The sequence below is a fragment of the Hippoglossus hippoglossus genome, chromosome 23 (genome assembly GCF_009819705.1).
Source record: "Hippoglossus hippoglossus isolate fHipHip1 chromosome 23, fHipHip1.pri, whole genome shotgun sequence".
Taxonomy (NCBI): Eukaryota; Metazoa; Chordata; class Actinopteri; order Pleuronectiformes; family Pleuronectidae; genus Hippoglossus; species Hippoglossus hippoglossus.
The window spans coordinates 11,342,254-11,364,012 of record NC_047173.1 but is presented as its reverse complement, the minus strand read 5'-3'; the positions used below and the strand labels follow the sequence as shown (position 1 = coordinate 11,364,012).

At 42.5% G+C, this 21,759-nt stretch overlaps 1 protein-coding gene across 1 annotated transcript; it reads right to left on the bottom strand.

Moving 5' to 3' along the window:
- Positions 1-2,720: 2,720 nt before the first annotated feature.
- Positions 2,721-21,240, bottom strand: ube2h (ubiquitin-conjugating enzyme E2H (UBC8 homolog, yeast)). The gene is made up of 7 exons (XM_034578191.1): positions 20,929-21,240; positions 7,031-7,107; positions 6,057-6,131; positions 5,926-5,965; positions 5,048-5,100; positions 3,610-3,738; positions 2,721-3,456 (listed from the first exon to the last, which is right to left on the bottom strand). The coding sequence occupies exons 1-7, from the start codon at positions 20,979-20,981 to the stop codon at positions 3,332-3,334; spliced, it is 552 nt and encodes a 183-aa protein (XP_034434082.1). The 5' UTR covers positions 20,982-21,240; the 3' UTR covers positions 2,721-3,331.
- Positions 21,241-21,759: the final 519 nt, after the last annotated feature.

Sequence of the window (21,759 nt, the reverse complement as noted above, 5' to 3'; positions counted from 1 at the left end):
TGACGCTGAATAAAAGTGAAGGGATTTAAAAGATGGGATCAGATAATCGTCGTGTTTCACGAGATCAACACCAGGCCACAGCTGAGTCTGTCATTAAGTTACTGCCCAGCAGATGCAACTAAAAGTATTTACCCAAACACAAGAATCTTGTTTTTGAAAAAGACAAAATATGATTAGTTCCCTGTTGCACCACTGCACAATATTGTGCTATTTTATTACAATTCTCAACTCGGATATACTGTGTCAGCACTCACAGTACAATACTGCACAAATGTAAAAGTAAAACAAGTATTTCTGAATTACTTAAAATGAGAAAGAAAACCCAAATTTCAAGTTCTAATCGAAGCGGAGCCGCAACTTACAAGAGTGGCACTTAATGAAGTTTAAAAACAAAAAAGGAGGGTCTCTGCGATGAATGGATAAATACACACTTGGAGGCAGCTGCCAGTTGTGAAAACTGTGAGGCTGCGTTTAAAGGTTTGTTCTGTTCGAGCGTCACTCTGAAGACGTGGAAAACAATGACGTGTCGAGGGTCTGCAGGAGCTCGAAATGCGGGAAGCTAACATCCAAAACTTCTGCCGGCTGAGCGAGAGAAATGATTAACGCATGGCTTCAAGTGAGTCAAACTCTTCTGATAGATATTGGAAATGGAAAATTTTAAATTTTGGGCACAGTGTGTAGTAAATCGTGTTTTTTTTTTTTGGGGGGGGGGGGGGGCAACAAGGTGCTGATCAATACCTTTGATGTCTGTACAGTTCGATCTATCAGGCTCACTTTAGCTCAAACAGTTTGAAACCACTCACACTTGTCTGTACAACTCTGGATCTGCAAGAGGAGGACACGCAGGCACATCTATGGAGTATCTTACATTTAACCACACGACAGACACTAACTAAAGGTCAGATGGAGCAGTGAACGCTTTATCCGGTAAGCAGACCATACTAGCTAAACTCTATCTGTAATACAGCCATATAGCATATGTTGTTAAGTTGAAGTCACCACCCAGAAAAACTAACTATCCTGACATGTCAAAGAAAACAAGAACACGGCTCCACATATATCAGCATGATTTCCATCCGTCCGATACCTTATGGGTGAGAAATGTTTCATCACTATGCGAGATACGACCAAAAGTGTATTTCAAAACCTGAGCCATAAAAGTCTAACAATCCTACATTAGCTCAAATACGCCCGAGCCTCTCAGCCCCGGGCGATTCCCCTAATCTGCAACAGAGCTGGATGTGAAATCACCATTTTTGGGAGGAGGAGAAAAGTGGGGATGAGTAAAAACCAGTGTGCTTAGTTATTTTTGACCTTCATGGCTTTTTTGGGGACTTTTTTATTTATTTATAAAATAGGTCACCTTCCTTCTTGTGACGAGGCACAGAAGAGGGAGGTCAGAGTGGGACTCGGTTTTCAATATCCCGCTACGGGGATCCACAATCTGCCACAAACGAGAAAAAATTCAAAAAACAAACTGTTTGAATACATTTCAAGGTTTTCTAGGTAGTTTGACTGATGTTCGCCTCGACGGGCAACACTCGGGTCAGTGTATCGGGCTCAACACTGAGTTCTCATGAGGCTACAGAGAGGTGGCTCTTCACTGTACAGGGTAGTTTGCTGTACACACAAAAAGAAAATAAAAAACCAGGAGGGAAAATGTGAAGCGCACAAGAAATAAAAAAGAGGAGAAAAAACAGTCAAAACTCAAAGCTGCGATAGAAATCTATTTCCCCGCATCACAGGTCACATCTCCACCCGCCACAATGAATCGACCATGAATGAATGACACTCCCCCCCCCCCCCCCCCCCCCGCCAAATCTTTACAAATGAAATTAAATCACCTCAACGAATAAATTGCTACAAGCCTAAATGTCATACACTTGGCTCTTATTTTGTAATCTTCTCCAAACAGAGATCCTGGTAGGCAGACGCTAACGTGTGGGGGGTCTGTTGGATGCAGTCGGGGTAAACAACACAGGTCCGACCAATGAGGGTGAGGGGCCATGCACTGCAGCAAACTCCAGGTAAGAGAGGAATGTGAGGAGGACTGAGACTACACCGACCTGAATCTTTAAGAAATCGCTTCTTTTTGTACTCAGATCCGCTCAGTAACCATATGACCACTTCTGTTTATCACTTGAAATTAAAATGGACTTTGGTACCGTTTTTAGCCGATTGTTACATTCTTCTTGAAGTTGATCAATGACACTAGTTGGAATTTGTTTTAGAAGCAAGAGTACAGGGGGATGAATGTTCGGTGCTCTACTGTTTGAGGTGCGTCCCGACAGAGCTGCATGAAATATGAAACTCAGATGGTCAAAGGGAAGCTCTGGACTTCTCTGACCAGAAACCTCCAACAAGGCCGAAGAGAAGAGCTACTTTTCTATTTTGTGCACAAATCGTTGCATGCTGTTGTAAGCAGCTAGCGGGCGTCCCAAACCATCAACACCAAAAGCAACCGCCGCAGGTCTTCGTCACTAAACCTCCAATGTAATCAGACGTGTATTTAACTACTTTATTTTCCAAGCATTTATATTGGAGCTGCACAGCGGCACATGTAGGCATGCAGCTGCAGCAGATCAATAGAGAGTAACAAAAAGTTCAGTAACAGCCAAGGTATCGTCCAAACTGAACGAGAAAGAAAGGCGCATCTTTTTAACGGCTCAATCAATATGTTAGAGATATGCTCAGGCAGCCTTTAGTGTTGATAGTATTGACACTACATGTTTTGCTTTTTATGACTCCAAACACCTCGTATGTGTAATTGTGCGCCTTAAAAATACTGTCTTGACTACAGGTTAATATTGAAGAGCTGTGCAGCCGCGCAGGCGATGACCTAAGCAGCTCTGTGGGGGAGCAGCTAATGAAACATTGGTCAGAATCAGTTCGCGTCGCGGGAAAAGAGAGGAACTTAAGATTCAGGTTCAACTGGAAAGCTGTATTTTTAAAAAGTAAAATTTGAGTAGAGAACTAAGATGCTCACTGGGGGGGGGGGGGTTTGGGGGAGAGATTTCCTGCCTACCACTACATAACACACCTTTAAAATGCAGAGATAACAGGGAGAGAATGTGAAAGCATTTTGCGACATCTTTGTAGGGAGAAACAGCTACAGAATGGGAGGGTGTCTGTCAAACACACCAAAGGCTAGATATCCATAAAAATCCTTGTTTAGTAGTAATAATAATAATAATAATAATAATAAAAAAATCAACTTGTTTAAATATGAATATTATAAGTCTGCTTTCTCATGGTTAGGAAATCAAATATAGTCTTTGTGGGGTGGGGTGGGGGGTTAAAGGAGGGGGTGGGATGGGGAACCCTCCTATCACTACAACTCCATGTCCTGGGCCTCGTCTTCTGAGAAATCGGACATGGAGCTTTCGGATGAAGAGTCGCCTGCCCCCTCTTCCTGCTCCTTCAGAGCCTCCTCTGTTGCATATTTCTGGATGTACTCTGTGGAGGGAAAGAGGCAGAGAGGAGACAGAGGGAGAGCAGGGTCAGACAGCAACAACTGGAAACCAAAGATCAGTATGTTATATTGTTGGACATAGTGTGCCCATAGAGGGATGTGGGATCTACGGCCAGTAGATCTTCATGAGGCTGAACCTTTGATTTTCTGCTTGTACTCCTCTGGCCGGTGAAGGTACATGGCAGCCGCATCTCCGTTCAGGGGGTCGATGGGGTTGGGGTAGGCCAGTAGCTGGGGCAAGAACGACTCGAAGATGTTGGTCAGATCTGTGGAGGCAGACGAAATAATATCCCAACTGACAGAATATAATCTGGCATTTAATGGCAAATACTACCAGGCTTCTTCAAAATGATATTAATCTGAAGTCACATTACAGAGAAATGCACACCCAGTATTTTGGCAGTTATATGTCAAGTAGAAATCTGCCATCTCCTATAATTGGCCACAGAAATGCTCACAATCTATTTATACACACATCAGTCAGAAGTGACAACACAGAACAGTCGTATGATGTATATATTATACAATCCTCAGCCCAGTAGCCTCACAAAAGCTACAGCCACACTAATCCTTTTCCCTTTCTGCTGTCAGGCCTCAGCTTTCTCTCTGAGGCCTGGTAGAAAACATGTGATTCCTGTCTCATCTCCTAGGGGTCACTGTTGGGTCCAGAAGATGAAATAAACAAATGTGTTCCTACAGTCTGTTGTGCAGCATTATCATGTTTACACGATTCAATCAGTTGCCTTTGTTCTCTCTCCTTTTGCTGGAAGTCATTACACACAATGCTTGCTTGATTGGCCAACTCTTTCAATGTTTGTCCAGTCTGATTTTATTTAAATCACTCAACACAATAAAATGTGCAGCATTTTACACACGTTCAAACAAAGGCAAAATATCACAAATGAGATCCTTGTGAAGAACGTGTGACTCGATTATAAAAGAACAGAACAAGCTGCGTCATTTCTAATAATCACATGAGAACAGCTGAACCCGACTTCATTTTGAATCATGATACTCAAACTGGATCAAATTGGATCAACACTGTTCTGAGCCACACGGATCATCACTGAACACAAATAGTGAGAGATGCTCAAACATCTGCTGGGGATATTATAGTTAAGTCACTTCTATTGCTCAGCAGCTATCTTAGCCCTGTGGAGCAACTGTAATGAGAAATTAATTGGGAAATTTAGAGGGAGAAGGGCAGAGGGACGTGGGGAGCAGCAGAGAGATTATGCTGTGACAGTGAGAAGAGCAACTGGGTGAGAAAATGTTAAGTGCAATCGCTGCCATCGCTGAGAGTTTGTGAGCATGTCGACAGACAGTAAATCAGCCCTGTCGAAGGTGAATGTTTTCTGACCTTGCTGGGTGAGGGTATTACCTCATTAGTACTCTCCCCTCCGTAAGCAGATTAGGGCCAATTGTGCACCAGTGCCTAAAGCGCCCACTCTTGGGCATTAGGGGCTGGCGGTCACCTTTTTGGTGCTGATGGCACCGGGTCAACATCTCTGCAAATAATCCCACACCGCAGTGAGGAAACCTAATATGAACACATACGCAGCGGGGGCCACTCACCATAAAGGGCTGTCCATGTCTGGTTGATGACATCTAAGCACACTGTCCCTGACCTGGGAAACGGAGAGGACAACAAGAGTTAGGCCCAGAGGGAGGTGAGCTGGCATCTATGTGTCTCTGCTCAGGGCACAGGATCCTCTTACAGCCACTTTTCTCAACTGGGTACTTTAACTGCAAAACACGACCTGTTCAATTTCACAAGTGGCTAAAATTTGAGGACAAACCCAGGTTAGTCCTTCCAGCTGTTAGAATCCCATAATAAACAGTGGGGTAGTCCACTGTACAATTTGTGTTCACTCTGAAAGTCAAGTTATTTGTGTCCAAATGGTTATTACTCACTTTTAAGTGAGTAATTAAAAAAAATGAATTGTTGGTTTCGTGAGGGCAGAACGTCTCCTTTAGGGAGGAGGCACAGGTTCAGCCTGTCAGTCCTCACAGATACGCACCCACCTTCATGTATCCTTCAAGGGATCTGGCCACTAAGCAGTGGATTAATGGAGCCACAGAAACAAAGTGCTTAGCCTAGTTAAATATTTGTGTGATTTGCTGCTGTTAGCCGACGGTGCCAAGATTCAGTGGCTCATTCAAAAGTCAAAGTGTAGCACACAACATTAGTTAATCTTTTTAATATCGTAGTGGCCTAAAAGATTTAAATATGAAGATGAAATGCAGAAAACATCAAGAAATATCCACAAACTCAACAAAAGCTTTGGTTACAATGACAGACCAAATGTTTACAACAAGAAAATACAATTTAAAGTGGAAAACTACACAAGGTCTTTAAATAAGTGTTAATGACCAATAACCCAATATTCAATGCTGCCAATTTAGTAAGTAAGTAACTTGAAAATATGATTTTATAACTTGATATAACTTACGCTTCGTCAATGTTGGGATGAAAAATCTTGTTCATGAATCCTGTAAAAAAAAAAACAAGATGGAGTTGACAATGTATAATAAAATCTAAGGTGGAATCTTACGATGCTTCATACAACACTGGAGTTCCTACCTATTGATGGTGATTTAAAAGGGTATTTGTCGGGAAGATCTACTCGCACCTTCCACACACCTCCCTCGTACGGCGCTGTGCATGAGTGGGGGGGACACAAAGAAGAGAACAACGTTGACTAGAGGTTTACACTCCGCTGAACCTCATTTCCCATCCTTCATGCTCTCCTGCAGATTTAGACACTGCAGGTTTATATCAATGTTCTCCTCTGCTCAAACACAACAGTAAAAGGGGGCTGCTGGAGAAACGAGCTGCACATGCCACTTCTCTCTGCCACTTCATTTTATTTTATGCAGTAACATTTTTCCGCCCGGGAGACTTCTTTACCTCCAAATCACTTCACAAAATACACCAGCATCAAAGCGGAGGAGAATGAGATTGTGATCGAGTGTGCGGTGCTCTCCCAGAATAGCTGTGTGTAACAGGACCCTCTGTGAGCGCCCTGCTGGAACCGAGCGACACACAGATGAGTGGAAACACGCTCGGTGAGGATGGATGGCAGAGATCATGTGCCTACGTGCAACACTGCCATATCAATTGGCAGAGTTTGGAGGAACCATAAACAGGGTCAAACACCCACTTCCTCTCTTTATTGGTGTGTAAGTGGCAGTGGTTTCAGTGCGACAGATGTTGCGAACAGCAGACGAAGGAAGTATTTCCTGCAGATGAGGCCACTCTCATCATCCAAACTCCCCCTCAAGCCCGACTCCTCACTGTTTTACACTTTGTGGCCTGGGTCCCGGTTTCAGTCCTGGCCTGGGACGAACCTCTAAAAAGGAGCAGGACTGAAGTAGAGGACACTCAAACAACTGGTTCTTAATTTGTGTGAATTATCTTGGAACATGGAAGAAAACACATCAGATTTCTGGGACATATTAATTAGCCAAAGGAAGTTTAAAGAGTGAATTAGGAAACATTTTTAATGTGTCAGGACAAACAAAATCTTTATCAAATTGAAAAAAAGGAATACTCACTTCCTTGTGGTCCGAAAAACTTCACTACAAATTCATTGAGTCCACTGAGGATGGTGACTTCATGCTTGCTCTCGATGCTGTAAAGGCCGTTAAGGACAACAACAGCTACATGTGACCGCACACACATAAACAAACACGAGCCGAGGGACCACAATGATGAACAGCTCTCGAATAATACTCAGGGTCACTAGCAATTTGGCCTCTCTAGAATGTTAATTCAGCTGCGGGTGTTTCCAGCGTAATACATCATCACATGTTTTGTTACAGCGAAGACAAAGACGTTAACAGAGTCCGACGTTTCTCCTCTTTTCTACCCGACATCGTTCTTTCATAGCATACAGAGTTATGAAGACTAAAGAGAGAAATGATGGCTTTTGACGCACAGTGAAAAACAAATCAATGCATGAAAATTACACTTGGGTTCTGTCCTGACCCCTGGTCCTGGAGACACCCTCTCAACGACAATCAATAACTGTGTGCCAATCAGTCATTCTGCATGCTGAATTAATACAACAGACTGATCGTGAACAAACTAGAGCCCCTCAAATATGGATTTTTTGGGGCTGAAATTAGGTTGTAAAAAAATTACAGATATCGATATATTGGCCAATATATATGACAATAGAAAAAAGGATGGGTCAATGATTCCTAAGAAAAGAGAAATGTAATTGAGGCTTGATATTTTACAGTTAAACCATAAACTTTACTATAAATAACTATAAAGTATAATAAAACACCAAATATATAGAACAGGAATTGGGAAAATAAAAACAGTTTTACTTTCCTGCATTGTTTATTCTGTGAAATAAAAGGCAAAAATAAATGCAGATTCTGATATGTCTGTGAAAAGGCTCACATCAACCAATCGATATATATCAGTTGGGCTCACACACACAGGTCACAGTAGATTGGCCAGTAGATCATATTCACTCATCCCTCATAACCACGCAGGCCTGCCTCCACCTGTCAGTCGCTAATAGCTCAGCTGGACATAAAGCACAAGCCCTGACAGAGCAACACAGTACAGATTGTACCGGTTTATGTTACCACCCACACTGGAAACAAACCTGATATGCAGTACAACGCTGCTTTGTCTCTAAAAACAATTTTCACTTTAGTTTTTAGACTTTATATAGTCGCTGTGTAAGGATTTGTTGAGTTTGAACACAGGTACAGTTATTCCTATTGCTATTATAACGTAAATAACTACTTGACAAGAGGAATCTAACTTGTTCTTTTAGTTTGACGTTACCGATCTTCCAAACACTGCATGGTTGAGATTTTAAAAAACTTAATTTACCCAGGAGAGACGTTTTCCAGTCACAGTCTTTTCCTCTATAGACATAATTACAATAAAAACAAACCACAAAGAATGTTCTCTTAGTTCTCTTCAGTGTATCATATACCAAATCCCACTTCACAGCTGGGTGGAAATTATATATGCTCGCTATGATCATTTTTGATTTCCCACTATTAACACAGTCAAAGTCATCACAGAGAAATTATTTCACTTTCAAGCAAGCCGAGGGAAGAGGTAGAGGAAATGAAGCTGAATCAGAGAGACTTGGGGAGATGATAAACGATAAACGGCTGCAAAATGAGAGTGAGAGAGCGTCAGAGCACATTAGAGACAGAAGGTACAAGAGATGGGATGAAAATCAGTTTTCCAATGCCCGCACAGCAGCAGATGGCTTGTCAATCCTGATTGAGTGTGTATCCCATTAGCAGTAGCACTGACCCCCCAAAGGGTTAAATCAAACTTGAGGTTATTTTAAGCTCCGGTTGAGTCTGCAAGAGACTGAATCCCCGGCTTCAGCAGGGAAATGTGTCATTGTCAGAGAGATGAGGAACCTGTCTGTTCGGACTCGTATTGGAGGAGCCACTCTGAGGCTGTCTGAAGCAAAGTCTGAGGCAGCATGAACAACTGCCAACATCATATAATAAAATATGATGTAAAGCTCGTTAGCAAAACAAGAACTAAGCAGTTTCTTAAATATATGGTCCTCCTTTGTGCATTATGATTACATTCTGCAGCTCACCCAGTTCTGCCCTTCACGTAAGGGCATCAATGAATGCACCTACCCAGTGGTGTGTGAGGTAATGTGTGCACGACCACGAGTGGGGGCAGCGATGCAGAGAAGGGGGATGGTATGGACTGTGTGTCTGTGGTATGTTATGGAGGACAGCAATGTCGCAGGGTGGGTATAAACTATTAATGGGGTTGAATCAACATCGATTATGCTGCACTGACCCAACAGAGGCCAGGGAGGAGCTGACCTGTCTGAGCTAAATGAGATTTTAACAATCACCTTATGGATGTTTAGTTTTATGATGAGCGATTTACAGGACGCAGTGATAGTAGAATTAGGTCTACAATTTACAAGCAAGCAAAAGTGAAAAGGTCAAGGTCTTATAGGTTTATGAATATATATATATATATATATATATATATATATATATATATATATATATATATATATATATATATATATATATATATATATATATAAAATATAGTAGCTCATGCTGCAGCAACTGACTTCTCACATACTGTTACACTCACGGGACGATGTTAACACAAGTCTAACACACAAGTCTCTTGAAGGGACATTTAAGTGTTGTCTTAAGTCACAAATATTAACGCCCACTTTCTGTGCCTGGACTGAGCACCTTCCAACTCCCTCCTCCATCACAAACACAATCACCCACCGAACCTGCTGCCTTCACAAGACCTGTGGGAGATTCATATTAATGTAGGTGGGGTATTCTCGTGTTTTGCCTGGAGAAAAACCATAGCAGCAACATACACACACGCACACATGCATTACTCATACAATCGTTATCTTGAGCAACAATCTCTGGCTTTGAGGTCAACACTCATCCTGTCATCTGTGTCTTTAGTGAGGCTAATTCCAAAACTATGGATTCACTTTGATTCTAGACATCTTTTTAAATGTGATTTTGGCCCTTTTGTTTCACACAGAGGGGCCCGAGGCTTCAAGCACTCTTTCCTTCCACCTTATAAACAACTACAAGTCACTGTCAACACCAGGTACCTCTTAAATTAAGGAGTTTAGCAGGTCTGTTAGATCAGTTCCTGGGCAGACAGGAAGATAGACTGTGACAAACAGCCACTAAGATAAATTGACAGTCCAAATAAAAACTGGATTAGCAGGACATACAGTTCGGACCAATAACCTATGAATTTTTGGGCGGTTATGAATGAATGTGACATGGTCAATTACCTTCTGATGACAGTATTTTGATCAAGGTTATACATTTACATCTTCCTCGTTCCCACGGGAACAACTATCTGTCCATCCCCCCAACTTGGATTAGAAAAGATAAGTCATAATCTGTGGATAGCACCAGGTCAATATCCTTTTACACACATATATAATCTGATACACTGGGCCCAATCAGTCCACAACATAAGATACGCATTCTCTCATTGCGCCATCTCAGACAACCTCAAACGCCGTGAAGTGTAGCAGCAGCACAGTCAGAGTTCATGTCCTTCCACTGCCCGCCTTTCTTCATACATTAACACACTGGCTTGAAAGCCATCAATCACATGTAAAAACACTGTGACGACAAAAAAGCTCTGAGACAGTTACCAATTAGCCTCTTTACAATGTTCCAAAGTTTGTCCCAGGACCAAACTCAATGTTATACTGAATCTGAACTTTGTAAAAGCACATTTTAAGGCTTAAGTGCAAAAATATGCAGTAAATAGCATTTACGGTTGTGGTCTAGAGAAGTCTTGTTTTCTTTCTGGTCCATTCAGGCCACGATCCCTGTGTAACCCCGGATCAAAATATCCCATCCAACCGACTGCTGTCTAAGTATGGAAAACAAACATGATGGAGAATCATAAGCAGCTCTCTGTCAAATGATGCAAGTGTCAACTACGCTACAACGTTTCTCTCTTTGGAGACAGAAGCTGTAGATCTGGCAAGAGGGAGGTTAGAGCATAACAGATGGGAAACCATGCAGAATTTCCAGTTATTAATGGGAGTGATCAGTGAAGAAGACTATTATATACAGGACATAAGAAGCACTGCTTGTGTTTCAGGCTATGGAAGCAAAGCTAAGAAAGACACTAATGGTCTGTACCTCCTCAAAGTCAACAGGGAAGAGGAACATTAAAAATAGGGTAAAATAAGGTCAGCCAACAATATAAAAGGGGCAGTAACATCAGAATAAGAAGATGATAAAGAAAGCTGTTGAATAATAAAGTCAAAAAAACATGGAGAAACTGATGCCAAAAGGAGGGGCAGAAAAGAACGTGATGCAGAGATAATGAAAGAAGAGAGCGAATGCTGATCTTGCCTCGCAGGCAGATCTGTGGATGGGAATGACATCATCGCTGTGGACTACAGGCGAATGATGACAATTTTGCCTGAGTTTAGAGTGCAGACTCTCAATCGGGCAAAACAAGTGTCCTGGCTGGATAATAATAGTTAAGAGTGGATCCTGTTTCCCAGGTGATTAATGCAAAAACATGAGCATTAGTATAACACTTATTTTCTGGAAAATTGTTTGGAACATGGTGATTAAATTAGACTGAGGAGTTGTGGGTGCACTAACCTAATCAGGGGCAGCCTTTTGTAAAATTGTCACCTGTATAAAAACTGTTTCAGCCTCGGCAATATTACAGGGACATTATTGATAATAAAGAGAGAAGGGCCAAATCAAGAACCCTGTGGAACACCTTTACTATTAAGTTGCAACTTAAAGACTAATTTACATGTTTACTGTCTTAGCTACAACAATGTCGGTGTTTTTTTTTTTTTTAAGCAAGAAAGTTTCCTAAAATAACATAACTTTTACGGACAGATTTTGAAATACTATTTTGACATACAGTGCTTCACCCAATAATACTAGATTCCCAGTACAGGTGACAAACACCTGGCAACACAACACGCTAATGATGCACAGTTTCTAGCATTAGTTAAGCAATGTAGCTTAGCTTGTCTACTACAGGCTGAACTGTATAGTGTGTACACTGACATGTGTTAACACCCACAGTGTATATAGCAGGCTTTATCTCCACACTATAAATATACCCATAATATTCATTGGCTATTAATAGCGGTGAGACTCTTATGCCATATCCTGCCACTGGTGAATACATGCTCAGTTTCAGAGAGGTGGAATGGTTTGCAGCACACATACATTTGGTGAACATGATGCAGACAACAAATGGTCTTTGTTTGTCCTAGGGCGGTTGTATGAAGAATTTCAGTGCATAGGGACAGGATTATGTTAATACGTCAATTTAGTTGGTTTAAAAAACAGAATAAACACGAGAACCTTCACAGGGAGTAACTTGTTTAAGACCACGTCTTTGTTCGGAGATGAAGAACTCTGAGGCAGCGACCTTCCTTTTCTAACGACAAATGTACAATCAAAGGCCTTGCAGATGAAAGGCAGGAAATATAGCAGCTGTCCTCGGGGTGTAAGGCAATGGGGAGGCTTCCTCCACGAGAGATACAACTATAGATTATAGAATAAAATGCACAGGCTAATATTCATTACATATAAAAGATAAAGAAAGAAAGCTAACTTTAAAGACAGCAAGCTACATTCTGTGCTAAAACAATGGAAAGCAGCCTTATACAGCTGAAAAAACTGAAAACAAAGTCCATACCAATAGTATAACAATAAAACCTTCTTCTTCCTCCTCCACTCTCTGATATGGGGCCTTAATGAAAGCGAGGCCGAGGGAAATTAATTTTTCATGCTTAAGTGTGTGACCGTTAGGAGGTTTGCTCGTCTGCAGTCTCTGCCAGAATAAAGCTCCATCCATACATGTACCCTCGCCCGTACGCAGATGTGTTTTTGTCTTCAACTTTATATGTATTAGTGCACTGCACTGAGCCGAGCAGGATTACTGCGTGACCTCCACTACACTCTGCGGCCTGAAAACAGAGGCAGCTAGTGTAGCGCAGCAACCATCCTGCCACAGCAGGCAGAGTGAGTGATAGGCTGGGTGTTGCTGTGAGAGTGTGATTTAATCAGCTCACCACCAAACAAACACCGCTCTCCCTGCAGCCATTACCAGCCAGACCCACTGACCCTCCTCTTTGCTAGTTCCCTCTCATACTGAGGCCAACTTTTATCCCCCCCATCTGTTTACTTTCTTTTATTACTCATTAAGTCCAACTCCCACTACTTAATATTTATGGAGATTTGGTGCCTTACTGGAGCCTTTCAACCACTAAGAACCACCTAACACCAGTTCACTCACTCTGTAAATAGAAAATCCTGTGAATACAGCTGAGCGAAAGGGGAGCGAAAAGGAGAATGAAGACACAAGAAGGCAGCAGCTTCCTTTCAGCCACGCTCCAGATGGTGCTACACAAAATTTTCATTTACAATACTCATTATGACAATGAGTTTGAGCAAATTTGTAAAAAGGAGATTAAATATGTTTGCATGTTTGCTTGCCTGACTTTAAAATGATGGTGCAATACGCTGCACTGGACTCTAATGCTAGAAGCTAATGCTATGCATACTGCCAGTTATTCATGGTCCAAAATCTGATTTAGACAAGCTCTGCAGTAACCTTAGCCCACTTCCCCCCACTGTCAATGTATGGCCTGTTATGGCCCTCCTCTCCTCGCCGCTCTCCATTGAGACGATGGGGTCCTGGCCGGCTCTGATAAGCAGGAGAGGTGCACTCGTATGATAATAACAGCCCTGTGGTCATACCAGCTGCTTTCACTTTTCCAGATACAGGCGATGCAGCTATGAAGACCTGAGCAGGTTTACATAGCTAGAGGGGTCTTCATAACCTGCACTACAACATACTTGTAAACACATGGGATTGTTCTATGTGGAACCAAAACAAATGAATAAGCCACAAGGAGACAACTTATCCTTCGAAGACTTGACGAGAATAGTTGTGATAACGTGTACTGAGTAGAACTACATAGAAGATATTAAAATACCCACAATCAAACTTATGAAGAATTTAACTTCATCTTATTTCTAAAATACAACATAAATATTATTGATATTTAACAGGTTATTAGTTACAAATGTGTGAAAAATGTATCCTATGACTAACCCTGAAAAAAACTATCCCTGTCATCTTCATATTCATTTTCTACTTTGACAACCACTGGCACACAAAGAAATAAACTTGACTGGTTAAATACAATTAAATATTTTGTTCAGATCCTTTAAAAGTTCCTATGTTGTCATATGTTGGCTGTGGCACTGGGCTGTTAATGGTTAATTTTTCTTCACTGCGTCACTTTGACAGGAATTGTTGTGGTTACTACCAACAACTGTGCCAGCAACGTGGAAGCGAGGTGTTAGTTTCCTCCTTATCTGCCTTTAAAAGAGTAAAATATGCAAAAGAATTTACATGTTCAGTTTTAACAGGCTACAATTTGGACAGCATTCTCCTTTAATGTACTGACATCTACTTCAAAATGTTGAACAACTTAAAAATCTTAAAAACTGTCGGTTCTGGAAGCATTCAGCTCCTTCTGATGTATTAAGTGTTTGAATACTGATGGACCGCTCAGTGCCAGCGGCCTGTGCTAAAGAAAAACTTGCAGCATGTTTTACATATCAATAGACATATGGCCCCAAATGCCTGACTCACTAAAATCCACATGTAAATGTCTGGTAGCTCTTAAGCGCTGCACTCACTGGATGTTGGATGGGAACTAAATTAACTATGAGTCCCCTAGTTCCATTTGTGCTCTGAAAATGTGTGGTGGACATCTACAGATTAAAGGATTAGGTGTCTAACAGTAATTTGACCACTACTTTACAATAAACAATAAATAAAAGATAGTGGTATATGTCGAACTGTACGTGTTATGTTTCACCTTATCTCAATTATAAGTGATCAAAACTCTACATTAACTCACCCCTGAGGATTAACCTTTCAAGAACAGGTTGGACAATTTGCATGATTCCTAAAGCTGTATTACCAAAACCCAAATTTTTCATTTTGCATAACGCACATGTAGTGATGCAATATAAAAAGGCCCACTTTTGAAAAATCAACCTCTAAAAAACCCAGCTCAAAGCTCAACAGTCAACCCAAACATCATGATCAAAGCAGAGCAATGCAGATTTCCCTTAGATAGACGATGCTAGCTGATAGCTGCCTCCCTGTGTGAGAGCTGGGGCAGCACAGCACTGCACAGGCTAAGTTCTTTGTCTTCTCTGGTGAGGGATGAGAGCCCACCCACTGCAATCAAACGTGAATCCTTCAGCTGCTTCTGTTCTCAGCCCTTCGCTAAATCAACAGTCTATTTACAGCAATGTCGGCAGAGTCTCTGTGTGTGTGCATGTGCCGGAGCTGCGTGCATGTGCACACAAATGAAATGACCATTAATGATCACAAAACTGAGCCAGGAGAAACAATGACCTGAATCTGAGGCATCTGTCTAATGAGCAAATCTAACAGACAAGACAAGACTTGCAGTCTGTTGTAAAGACAAAAAAATCCTTCAATTTCAACAGTGCCATGTTGAGGAAACTGCACAAAACCCTGAATTTCAGCATGGTGAAAGACAGACGGCTAATTTTATCACCTTGATACACATTAGACAGAGGCAGAAAACCAGATACAGTGAAGTAAAGGGTGTGGGTAGTGCAGGTTACGCTTCTGATAAAGCTTGTTTGCTTCACACAGGTTATTTTAGCCTAAACAAAAGGATAATACAATTTTAAAACGTCAGGATTCAGTGTCTCAGGGCTACATGACCAAATGTGCTCGTCACTGTTTCGATTTAAAGCAGCAGTGGACGAGCGCGGCAGAAGCAGGCTGAGCTCCCCGGTGCCAAAAAAAAAAAAAAAAAAAAAATCACACGAAACAAAGAGAGGAACTTCAGTCCATCTGTTTTTCTAAGGGAACTCAGCCATGCGTGCGGGGAGCTCCACTGTTTGTACTGTGGGATTAACAGTGAGGGCCTCAAATCTCCTACTGTCAGGGATGCCCTGCTCCTGGACCCCCGAAACAGGACTGTCAATCAAGGTGGGGGCACCCCCATGAAAAGAAGGGGCCTCGTCCGCTATTGAGTGGGGTACCTAATGTTCACTCATGAAGAAATGAAAAAGGAAAACGAGCAGGAGCTTCCCTTGGGGCTGGATGATGTTGTATTTTACCTGCACGGATGCAGACAAACGCATACATACGCTCAGCAATCACACAAAATGAGGATCAGCGAAAGAAAAGAGATGGGTCTATTTTTAAGGTTTCAGCCTGACAAAAATACACAAGACAAGAAAACAGGGGCTTCACCTCAACATTGTAAGATATGAAGTTAGACGTATAAAACAGCTAGAAATATTCGCAGTATGCCAAAGCTTCTTTTATAGCAAATAACTTGGTTGGAGAAGAAAAACATTTTTTCCTACAATTACATTCTTTTCATGACTTTCCACAAGCACACAGCCCAAGAACCACAACATATAAATCTTTTGACGTACACTGTATTTGACTGTATACAAAACAAAACCATTCGAATTGAGGGCATTATATTTTTAGCTTTCCCAGGACTCAAAATCACCATAACTATCTTAGTTCAACCTTCTTAATTCCATACAATCACCAGTTGAGTATGTGCAGTGGGTGGGGGGGCCATCACTTACATTGTCTTCGTCTGTGTTTGAGGTTCTTACTACGGATTAAATATGAACCTTGAGAACATGGCTGAGGTAAAAATCCCATCTCCAGACCTACTGTAGATTATTTTTCAAACAACATACAATTTGACTGACTCAAATTACAACATCTGGTTTATGTCTTTCTTTGCCATATTTAGTTAAACCTACTATACGTGTTTGCTGTCAGTATAAACGGTTCTAGGGGTTTTAAGTTTGCTATAAATGTCTCAGCCTTTTTATCTACTACTGTTAAGTAGTTATTACACAATTACAACAAAGCGTGTTGTTAGCTTTACGCAGCTGCATCACCTGACCAGAGCTTTCCTGACTCTTGTCATGGGTTCATCATTCTGCTGTTCATTCGATTTATCGAGTGGAGCAGACGGAGAGCTGCTGGCTCCTTCACTACAGTGGCACTGCACGGTGTTGGTTCGGACCAGCAATACAGCGCTAGGTGCAGATTAGCCAGCTGCGACTGTAGGACACTGTCTGACAAAGCAGCGGGAGGTGGAGGTCTGAGGGGGCTCCTGTTAACGGGGAAACACAAAAGACTGTGCTGCTTATGCTATCCGGATGTCATGTTACAGTGGGTACAATGGGGCTTGAACACTGAGCAGAGAGGAGAGAAAGCTCAGGATTGGTATTCTACTCAGGGAGGGTAGAGGGATGTGGTGGGGGAGGACGTTTTTTGGGGGGGGGAAGCAGGGAAGTGGTGGACACTGCCCCTATAAGCCTATCCCATTTGTAGACAACTGAAGGAATGAAAGCCAAGTACTGAACAGTCCACTCATGGAAAAGTGAGATCCTAAACAAATGGTGAAAGGTAAAGCACAGAGATGACAAATAACATGCATGTATCATCTGATTATTCTAATTTGGGGCTAGATGATGACGACCCATATATATTGGTATCAATGCCATGTATCGTGATGGATACCTGCCCCAACAATATCACCACACTCTCAGATATAATTCACTGGTGGCCATATGTCACAGATCTATCCAGTCCCTTCTGGAACAAACTGAAAAGGCATGGAATGGACTTTATATACGAAAGATATACACCTCAAGTAATGAGCCCCATGACACATGACAATTTCAAGAGAACAATGGCCTCCGCTGAGGATAAGTAGTAGTTTCAAAGATCTGAACAAAATGAGGTTTACCTGTGGACGTTCTTTGTATTATTCCTGATTTATACAAAACGCTTTACCCTTATAACTCGCAGATAACCCCACACATTTCCTTTTCTGGTTCACTCATTGCATTTAAATCCATATAGGCCAGACACCACAAGAGCCTGTGTTAGCGTTCACTATAGGCAGAATCCTTTGTAATCTACCTGTGCTCAAATTCCTGCAGTTTACAGCTTGAAAGCATTTGTAAAGCGAGTAGACCAATGATGAATACATGCAAATAATAGCACAACTACCTACACAGTAGGTGCAGTCAGCCCCACACAATAAGCTGAATCTAAAGCTCTTTTTAGAAAGGACACACTCTGCTAAGACTCTTTTTCAAAAGCGCCATGTTCCAAAAATGAAAGTAACATGTCTGAAAGCGAGACTGAATAGCCAGTGGTCAGAAGTTATGCAGGTCACTGGAGAAAAACTCTAATTTCAGGTTTTGGAATACAGCCTGGCAAATACTGGACAAAAAGCAAGTTGTTTCAGGGCCACTCAATGCAAGTTTGTGAAGTGGGGCTGAAAGAGTAAGGAAAATAGAGAAAAAGTGATTGTGAAGTCACTGTGAACCAACACTGGTATCTTTCCCATGACAATTTCATCAGATAGTACAAAGAGTTCAGGCTACTGGCAACACAAATGCAATGCAAACACAAAGGCTGTACATTTGGTGCTAAAAGCAGGCTGCCATTCATCTGTCTGGCTTAGGACAAAGCTTAGACCCAGTAAAACAACATGCTTAGGTCATTCTGACATTCATTTTCATGAATTCCCTGATGGTCCCCGCTCCAGATTCTCAGCTCTCCGGTGGCCACAGCAAATTAATGCGTGAGGGCTCTCAGTGTCAGCACATTAGAAAGAAGTGGCTCCTGTCTAAAAGGTAGTGTGAGTTTCAGGTTCTGGTTACACCAGAGGGAGACACAGGCATAAGGAGCACAGAGAGGAGGTTGTTACTGCTAGTTTTGCTCTGGGGACACAAACAGAGGGAAGGAACTGTTGCCCACACCAGTCCCCGCCCCAGCCCTACAAGAAAGCCTAGTCAGCAGTGAACCGATGTGCTACGTGAGTCAGTAAAAATCTCTATTTGCATACCTACTTTTAAACACTACAGCTGGTGGGGTCGTTTGTCAACATTTGCTACCCACTGCTAACCCACGGTATCCTAAAAACACTCGGGTCATTGTATGGATTCAAGCAGGTGGCATTCAGCAAACCTGCTCGTGCCTGTCAGTCAAGTAGATCAAGAAGGAGAGGGGGAGTACAGCCACTGCACGGCTCTGTGTGAGTGTGAGTGCTGCAATTCTTAAAAGCCCTTGCTCCGTCTGCTTCAACACTCACGGCTCATAGCCAACACATAAGCAGAGTCGAGTGGGGGGAGAAGAAACTTGCTCAAACTAGCTCTCTTGTTAGCTAGCAGACGTAACAAATTGCCTTAGGCAACAAGCCAAAATAACAAGAAAACTTTAGCTCAAAAAGAACATTCTACAGCCGCCTCGTTGATGTGAATTCACATATTGCAGACATATGCAGTTGCAAAATGTATGGGCTGGTGACATTCTGACGCTTATGTGGTGGCATGAGGCAGGGTGTATTATGAAATGCAGAATTAGTGTTGCATAAATCAGATATTAGAAGTGTGTAAGTAAAAAATTACTTGTGAATGCAGTTGTTCTTAAATGTATCCTAAACTTTAACAAGAACTCTCAAACTTTTCATTTGTAACGATGGTGTTAACCAAGTTGGGACATCCTAACCCTTGTTTGATTTTTTTTTGACCAGCTCAGTTCTAGCCCCATATTTGACTAAGCTTTACTGCCATCCCATCAGCTGTTCTAAGTCCCTCCCTCTTGTGGTTTCCGGCTAGTAACAGGCCACCCAATCGCTAAGCTGGTTCCCACTGTGCTGGGACAAAAACACAACTACCTGTTCATTCTGTTCTTTAACAAAAAAACACTGCATGTGCTGGAAATATGTAGTTGGGGTTTGTTTTTAGAGTCTCCCCCTCTGTCAGGCCCCAAGTGGAACAAAGTAAACACTGTGACAACGACAGCACACTGGATGTTGCCTAAAAGTTCAAGCATTTCACAGTGAAAAAAAAAACGAGGTGACACCAGCTGTCACACTCACTCCCCACTCCAACCAGTCCTGAAACGACACATCACAACCAGTGTTTCCAAATGGCACAAGTTCCACAGACACTGAAGTACAGTGAGACACACAGATCAGGTGGCCATTTTGATGTTGAAATTAACCAGCAAGCCAGCTCAGCAGCGTCACAAGGTAGCACTTCCAAGTGGCAGATGCAATAACACAACCTCGAAAACCCCTTAGCTAAGCGAAGCTAACTGGATCCAGACGTGCACACATGCTGCAGCAAGGCCAACGTCTATTCTTCTCTCTTTTGCCAGAGAGGAACAAAAGACAGCAGCGTTTCCAGTTGACGTTAGCCTGACGTTATGTAAACAAGCTCCTGTGTCAACGTGTAAAAAAGAAAAGAAGAAAAAAAAAGGGCCAGTTTGACTCAACTCCCCTGACAAACAACAGGCTGGACAAAGAAAGCAAAGTGACATGAGGTGTTTTTTTTTTTAAAACACACCAGCCCACCGCTGCCACATCTACTGGAGGCGATGGGAGAAGACATTCTGGGAGGAAGAAGGAGGACAATGTTCGTCACAATATACACAACGAGCTAAACAGCTAACGTTAGAAAAAGACACACATACACACATACACACACACACACACACACACAGTGCTGGGATTCAAATACCCCAAAAAATGGAAGGACACGGGAGCGATGAGCTAACACAGCTGTCCCGACGAGCCGTGGAGGGGCTCGCAGGGACAGGAATAGCTAACACTTTGGCTTTGCTAGCAAAAAAAGGTTGTTTACACAAAAACCCCAGTCATTCACAACGAGAGCCCCATCTTCTCTGGGCTGTCGAGACAAAACAAGCGGCGTCGACACACAGTGAATCAGCTCGTATCACACACACAACACAACACAACACACACATGGAGGTTTTAGTTGACCCGGACAGCCACCGAGATGTTGCTTATGCTCAGAAAGGATACAGTTTCACCACATCGGTGTCCATTCGCCTTTTACCCGGACTTGGAGACGACATTTTTGGGGGCTATTTCCACCGCAGAACACCAGCGTAGCGACGCGAAAGCTGGCTCCGAACCCCCCCCAGGAAAACGCTAGAGCAGCCCAGCAGAACGGCGACTATCCGAAGGTTAACATTGGCTCGGTAGAAACGTCCACAGCTGCGCGTCTTCTCGGTTCACTGTCTCCCTGTCCTAATGAGTAGCTGCTGGGCTAACGGTGGACCTATGCTGCTCGCTGCCTCTCAACCATGGTTCTGACAAGCTGGGATCCCTCCGCGGCCCCCACGTCACAAGTCCGCGGCCCCCTACGTCACAAGGCTGCGACAACACGTCACCACCCATGGCCGTGTTTGTAGTTTTGTTTTTAGAGCCACTTTCTTTTGCTGTGTTGTTTTTCCAATCAAACAATCAAGTAACATCAGCACTAATAGAGTTTATTTGTGCTGTTGTAGTTAAAGGGATAGTTCACCCACTCTACTCATCACTATGCCGGTGGAGGGGTGAGGGGGTTTGAGTCCACAAGACACTTTTGGAGTTTCAGGGGTAGAAAGCTTTGCAAGGCAAATCCAAAGTAAATGGTAAAAAACTAAAAATAAATGCCTCTATACTTCTCCCGTGGGGTCATCCGAGTGTCTGCAAGCCCTGACATTCAACTTTGACTCGAAACCGGGTCATTTACACCATGTTTTGTGCCTAAATGTCCACTGTGATCCTCAGCCCGAAGCAGAGGACATTCAGAAGGAAAACATGGTGTAAATGGGAGCAGTATGGAGGCATTTAATGTGTTTTATTGGT